The 7,748-nt window shown below is 37.2% G+C and overlaps 1 protein-coding gene across 1 annotated transcript in view; it reads left to right on the forward strand.

Annotated features, from left to right (window-relative positions):
* CCDC60 (coiled-coil domain containing 60) overlaps positions 1–7,748 on the forward strand; it is a gene marked incomplete at its 3' end in the record, with an annotated part of 54,581 nt that overhangs the window by 41,006 nt on the left and 5,827 nt on the right. Inside the window, exons 6-9 of the mRNA XM_029087429.1 lie at positions 743–862; positions 1,874–1,978; positions 3,630–3,720; positions 5,558–5,780. Coding sequence (XP_028943262.1) covers positions 743–862; positions 1,874–1,978; positions 3,630–3,720; positions 5,558–5,780 — 539 coding nt within the window. The remainder of the gene's footprint in view (positions 1–742; positions 863–1,873; positions 1,979–3,629; positions 3,721–5,557; positions 5,781–7,748) is intronic.

Consider the following 7,748-nt stretch of genomic DNA (forward strand, 5'->3'; position numbering starts at 1 on the left):
GCAAGCATGAAAAAAAAATCTTGAGGTGCTATTTAGAAAGGAAGAAGTTTAGAGGGCAGGTTAGTGAACTCAGGAGAGGTTTTATATCCAACTCAGAACTGATTCTCTAAGGAGAAAATGAGGAGGCCTGGTGAGTTTGTGCCATGCTTTTGTTCCCACAATGGGACTACAGCATTAAGAATAAAAACAGTTGCATTCAGCAGAATAAGTGGCTTAGCTTGCAGGGTGGGTTTCTTTGCTAGTTCAGACCTATTACTTATCACCTTCTTCAGGTTTTCTCACCATTTGATCATTAGATAGTCTTCAATCATTTGGCTCACGCTGCCCTCTTCAGTGCACCTCTAATGCCTGTTGTCATGCTTTAGTTGTCTTCCATTTGTCAGCCCTCACTCAGTGATGATATAAATGCTTAATTGCAAATAATATGTAGTAGTATAAATATATAAATACAAATAGTACCATATTTATTATTTATAAAGTATTGTAAAAATATGAGAAATAATAATTCTGCATTTTGGTAAACATTAATATCATATCATTATCAATATCATATAATTAATATATATATTAATAAATGATAATAAATGTGGCAATTAACAATTTAGAAATATACCTAAGGTTTTTTTAAATGTAAGGAGAATAAGAGGGAGTATGGTGATATGAATACAATAAACAGTTTTATTTGCTCTGTTTTTATTTCACATACTCCTTCTTTAACGTCAGTCTTTGTCCTTTCCTACAGTTGCTCTCTAACAGAAGGCAGCCACCTGGGGGAGTCTGAGAAGAAGAAAAATATGACTTTACGGTCTTTCACTCCTGTTTATACCAGTGTCTTGATTCCAAGCCCCCCTGGAGCAAAAAGGTATATTTGAAGGCATATATTTGATGGCCTGCCCTCCTTGGTAGGACATAAGCAAAATTCATAGCAACACAGACCCATAACACATATATCCAGAGCTGCTGTTCAACTGGTGAACGCATATCCCAAGAGTTTCAGGAGTTTATGGTGAAATAATCTGTCTTTACTAATAGCAACTGTTAAATTCTAACTTTAAATGATTGAATCCTAATGAGTTACTGAAAACCTTGTGCCTGTGTACATAAACACAGATAATTTGCCATGCTGATCTTGACTCAGCAGGTTCTCAGTTGCATAAAATTTGCTTATGTGATATAACTTTCAAGATTAGGCTTGTTTTAAAGAAAGGCTGTCAAAATTGAAATTTAATTTGCCTAGTTAAAAAAAAAATGTAGGCCTACAAAAGGGAGAGGGAGAAGACAGTGCTGTACTGTGTACGCTTCTATAGATTTTATAGTAGTTGCTAATACACACTGGCAAAGTTCATTAATCCAATTGCTCACCAAAAGTGTCTTTATTTACATTTGCATGTGGAATCAGCTAAAATTTATTAAGGCGTGTTTGGTAAAACGGTGAACAGTTTATGCCCTGATTTGCAGGGCAGAGCTCTTCAAAGATAATCTTAGTTCAGAAAAAGATGAGTCCAACATTTTACACTCATACACTGCTTTTTCTTCAATGCAAAACTTAGAAGCTACTGTAGAATCCAAAAACCATAAGTATCCATACCCTAAAGGAATAAATGCTGTGGAGTCCCCACAGGTATTGAAAGTACCGTGCACGTCACCAAGATAAGTCCATTGAAATGTCATGTCCCCAAATACACTTTCAGGATTCAGAGTTATGTATCAACATTACAAAAACCTTTAAGAGGTGTTGAGAATTCACTGGGACAATGAAAATAAAAAATAAAAATCATCTGCTACAGCAATGTATCTGTTTCAGCCAGCATTATGCCAGTTTGACTGTTTCTCTGACTCTAGAGTATAACACTTTTGTTTCTCCTCTTTGCAGTGATCATCTTTTCCGACAGCTGTGTGCCATCCACTGGCTTTTGAAAGCTTTGACTCTCAAATCCAACAGTTCGATGCGTTCCATATTAACCTGTTGGAATCCAAGGTACGTGTGCGATGCAGGATAGTAGATGGAATGAGGAGTTTGGGATCTTTTCTCCTTTATATGTTGTTTCTGCTCTCCTTTCAAGTAATAGGTATTTGAGTGAAATATTATTAATTCTGTGCTGTGCAATATAAACAAATTTTGCATCAACTTTGCCCCCATGCAGTAGCACAGTATGGTTTTCTATTATTGCAAGTTGCAGAACTAGGAGAAAATGCTGACCTATCCCAGCCAAATTTAGTTGTTTTTTTCTTCCCTTTTTCTCTTTTGGTTAATAATTATGCAAATTAAGTACGTGTAGTAATAGATGTCTGTATATTCCCATAGCTTTCCCTTGGAGGACTGTCCCAGTGACCTCAACAGGAATTCCATATATATTATAATTACAGAACAAAGCCAGCTATGAAGTGATATTTAGTAGCTGCTTTTATTCTGTCAATTATGCATGACAGTGATGGGTGCCTGTAAAAGATGCATTGCTTCTGAACTGCTATACTGTTAAAAGTAAATATTAATTTAAGTTCCTAACATTTTTACTCAACATGATTATATTGATATAACATGTATTTAAATTTATTAATGAGTGTTCGGTAAAACGGTGAACAGTTTATGCCCTGATTTGCAGGGCAGAGCTCTTCAAAGCTGTTCTGTTTTCTCTGTATGTTCTCAGTCAAGACAAACTATATTTTATGCATAACAGAGGCTTTAGAGCAGCATTATATAGAATTAACTTGATAAATTGGATGGAAGAATCAATCCAGTATGTATTGTGAATGGATTTTTCAGCCCTTTACATATGAGGATCAACCAATAGACTGGGATAAAAGAAACAGATTGTCAGCAAGCCTCACAGATAAAGGCTGGCAGCAGAGTATAAAAGCGTCAGGCTGTGGATCCATTTCCAGGTTCTGAAGTAGCGCAGTCTCTTGTTGCATGCTGCCTTCTGCTCGCTCTTGCTCTCTCTAACCACCTCTCCTTTCCCTCAATGTCATTTGAACTGATCTGCATACACATATACTTCATTACACAGTGATCATGAAATATTGTTTATACTTAAAGCACACAGGCTCTGTCTGCAGGAAAAGATGTTTTTTGTTTTTAAATGTGGTGAAGGAAGCAAGCTTAGAACACTGATCTGCTTTGTAAAACCTTTGACTGATTAGGTGGATGATCAATGAGATTACCTCAGCACTGACCTGTTGTTATACCACAGCTGCAGAGACTGCAGCTTCCACATTTACCTTTGTCAACATGATGTAATAGTTAAACTTGTGGACAAGTAGAGGTCTTCATTTAGCCAACAGCTCAGAAAAATCAAACTTTCATGAACCTCCTGTCATTTCTATCCATGAAATCTTGCTATACTGGCCAAAATTCTTCAGTACTTGTACAGAGGAGGTTGGGAGCATAATCTGGCCCAGTTACATGCATGATAGTTTGTAGAATAACTGTGATTTCTTTAGGTTCTTCACTTGTGACTGTAACTTACTCATGGCTTATACACCTTGCATTTTCTTTCTATTTTTTATAAGCAAAGATATACGTCATAGTAGTAGTGAGATACTGTTTACTCTCCATTTAATGCATTTCTTAAAAGTACTTAAAATCAAGGCTCTGGAAATGGAAAACTAATTGAATTGTTTTCACTTAGGGACCCTGATGGTTGTAAAAAAACAGCAAGAGAAGTCGAAGAGGAAAAGTTAAGAATGTACATGTGGGAGGTCCTTATTACAAATACAAAGGTGACTTCACTGTTAATTTCTTCCTTGGGACTTAATCCAACTTTTAAAGGATTTGATTTGTTGCTTAATTGAACTCCATGATACCACATTTTATGCTCTGGATCTTGTGACTGCAGAGTAGTTGTCTCTCTAGTTTTTAAAGAATAACAATTTGATACTAGGTAATAGGAAGAGCAGGATTTGTCTGATTGAACTGTAGCTTGGTTTTAGCAGTAAATACTGATGTGGGAAGAATTAAATATTCAGCTAAAACCTAACTAGCCTCTTGTTTGCATTTGCCTCCTTTTTTTATGACCTAGTCAAGCAGCAGTACTTGTTAACACAAATAAGTTGTTTTCAGACTGGTATCCTGGAGGCCTTATTCTAGTCAGTTCCAGTCATTATTTGTTTGGTTGCCTTTTTACCCTGAATTTAAAGCTAAATTTGGAAACAAACACCAAAGGTTGAGGCCTTTAAAGAAGCAGGATTTGCTTGCTTCCTTCAAAGCAAAGCTGAGAAAGGAGAAAACAAGCAATTCAGATGAAAGTCTTTTAAAAGAAAAATAAAGTTGATACCTGAGAGGAAATTAAACACTAGAAAATTATCTGTAACGCTTGGTAACTGTTTTACTGTCTTTCTGAAACCATAAAAAGACTAGCTTTTTGAAACTGCTGAAGTGACTGGAGGAAAATGAAGGGGGAATGACTGATGCTTGGGAGTATAACTGGGAGAACTCGATAAAGAACCAGAGGGTTTCTCACCCTGTAGCACATCTTACATTTTGATCTTCAGCAGTCTGCTTAAGCTTTTAGTTCCTTGCTTTGCCCCCTCAAGGGCCAAATTAAACAATTTTATGAAGTGCTTTTTAGAACCCCAGGTGAGGCACTCTTAGAAATATGAGCTGTTGTTACCTGCAGGCTATTTGCTTTTGTTATTTTTTCAACACCTGCTGCTCGTACCCTCATGACATAATAATTAAAATTATTCAATAGAAGATTATGATTTCTGTTGGGGAATAAGCAGCAAAAGTTGTGAAACTTTGAAAAGACAAAGATTGTGTTTTTATGCAAATATTCATCCTGCTGTTAGCAAACAGAGGGAAAGGCAGGAAGTCACATAAATAAGAGTTGTTTCTAAATAGGAGGGCTTTCTGATTTTTCAATACAGTCTTACAGTTCTCTAAAGTCAGGTCCAAATGAACTTGAGCAGAAGAAACTGAAGTGCACGTCAGTCTTGATGTGTCTTTTAGCATTTAAAAATGCTGAGGCTTTTATTTTCCTCCCTGAATTAATGACTATTTCCTTTCTGTCATTTATGCTAATATTTCTTGGACACTACTTTTCATATTTGATATGAAACTTATGGTAGAAATATTGGGTTCCTTCAGGGGCACTTGCTTTATAATACATATAGTTCTGATTATCAAGCCTGCAGAATTCAGTCTACTTTGAGACTTTGGTTTTACATTCCTGACACAGGAATTGCATTTGCCAGGTTCTTGGGTGTTGGGAGGAGACCTGAACATTTATCAACCCCCTTTGACCTATTCATCCCTGTACATGAGGAGGTTGCTCTATTACCAACCCTCTTTGCAGCTGCAGTGTTACTTCTTTACAAATTAGTTTAATCTGTTGGCATTAATGCTATAGCAGAGAAGTATTGAAGAAAGATAACAAAATGAAGGAGGTCCTACCCAAGAAATCACTAGCTTGTTTGAAGTCACTGCAGAAGAATCTGTGTGGTTACAGGAGGATCAGAAGGATCTAATATTGTAATTAGTTACAGAAATATGATTCTTTGTTGTTAAAATCACTATAGAAAATGCCTCCTTTCTATTCATTTTTTCTTCTTTATACAGAAATGCATCTGGAAGCCATGGTACAGTCTAGTTAGCAAGAAGAGAAACAAGACATCTACTCCAGGTGTCTCTCAGCTTAGCAGTTGGTCATCTCCCCGTGGTCAAACCCCTTGTGACAGTGAAGCTACCACTGTACTTTGCTCTGAAGACAATGTCAAGATGAATGTAGCTTCACCTGATGTTATGAGTGAGTCAGCACAAGCTAAAGAACAACCTCTCTTCTGTAAGTTACTTTTCTTGACTGCCAGTATCAAATAGATTTGCTTTCAGTGTTACTAGGGAGAACCTACGTCAAAGACACTGCAAGATGTACCCGTGTATTTCTCTGCAGGCATATGGAACTTTGAACAAGTCTCTTTGTGCCCTCCCTGTTAGCAAATTGCTTTAAAGACAATATAATCCCCTGTGAATATTGCATAAGGGTTTTAATTAATGTTCAATTACAGCAGTTGTATAATCACTGTCATTCACATCTGTAAGGCCCAACAGGTGGTGAAAACAATGAAACTGTTCTCTGTCATAACCAGCTGATCCACTGAATATGTATCTGTCTACTTAGGGAGTCCTGTTTAACTTAGGAGTTTCTTACTCTGTATTCCTCCTACTCATCCATTAGTGATTACGTGTGCTTGATAGACCTGACAGAATAGTTTGTTAGCTCTGTAAAGTGTTTCAGTACAAAGCTAGGTCATCTTAAGTCTTTTCCTTCCTTCCAAGTAAAGCTGGACCAGAAAAGCATGTTAGCATTTAGTACTGCTAATTACCTTTTAATTGATATTTGTATTATCATTATTAGGCTGACATCATGCTCTGCTAGACTCCAAATTACCACTCAGTAAGGAGCTCTTGGAGTCATTTGGGTAGTTCTGTGAATGTTCAGTAGCTATCAAAAAGGCAAGAAGAACCCTAAGAATGACGCAGAGGGCAAAGCAGAAAACATGTTACACAAAAATACAAATGTTCTGTATGTGCTGCTTCAGTTCTGGTCCTTCCAATTCAGACAGGCTGGTGTCAGAAGTAGTAAAGTTTGATGGAAAAAAAAAAAGTGGGTGAGGTATGTTAGAGATCTAGAATAGCTTCCATATGAGAACCAATTAAATAGACTAAGACTCTTCAGTGCAGAAAAGAAACAGCTGAACCAAGGTTGTGACAGATCTCTATAACACCATAAAGTGCACGAGAAAAGGTGATTAGAGTGGTTATTCACAAGTTCCCTTGCCACCAGATTTATGGCACACCAAATTATCTGGCAGAAAAGTTAAAGCAATGGGAAGTGTTTTCATGCAATGCATGATTAAACTTAGGAATTCATTGCTACAGTATATTGCTGGAAGCATATTCAAGTCCAAAAGAAATTCAAATTAATAGAATAAAAAACAATTAATTGCTCTTAAATGTAAAGGAATGGATACATTCTCTGGGTCTGGAGGACCTTTAGGTTTAGACTTCCAGAAGCTGGGTGGATATATCAGGAAGGTTGTGCTAATACCATCTACTGCCTACACAGCTGCTGCTGTCCACGGCACTAAGCACAGATGAATGGCCTTCCCGTGACATGAATGGCAGTAGTGGAGAATTCAGAGCTATAATTTCAAGTAATTTGTTTACAGATGTTGGTGAACAATTGGTTTCTGTGTGAGATGAGATTTGAAAATAATCTTGAGAGCTGTAACAGCTGGGAGCCTCTGTTTACTGTGGGACATAAGGAAATACCTTGCGGTACGTGTGATGTATGGGAAGAATGTTCAGTGTACCCCTTGCACCAACAGCTATCACATGGTTGCCTGTGACTTCAGGGGACTGGCCTGAGTTACCAATCTGGTCCTCTCAAGAATTATATTCCTAGCTCTAAAAAACATGGGAAGTTGATTTCTGCAGGGCAGCTCTGTAGCAAAGGTTGCATTCTGTAATGAATTCTGCTAGAATGTTTAATCCGGGATTCTGATGAGAGGATGCTTCATGAACAAAGCAGAAATAGATTTATAGGTACAGCTACCGTGTAGCCTTATACTCCAAATTCTCAAAGCTTCAGGTAACTCATACAGATGTATGTTTTGAGAGCACACACAACTCTAACCTGCACTTATGCATATATATATATATATTTAAAAAGTAGGAAAGAGATTCTGCAGCAGGCAGCTAATCAGTAGATGTAGCTGAGTGTGACTCTTACAGAAAGATTTCTTTTAGG

Source organism: Antrostomus carolinensis, unplaced genomic scaffold, assembly GCF_000700745.2.
Source record: "Antrostomus carolinensis isolate BGI_N321 unplaced genomic scaffold, ASM70074v2 scaffold12701, whole genome shotgun sequence".
Taxonomy (NCBI): domain Eukaryota; kingdom Metazoa; phylum Chordata; class Aves; order Caprimulgiformes; family Caprimulgidae; genus Antrostomus; species Antrostomus carolinensis.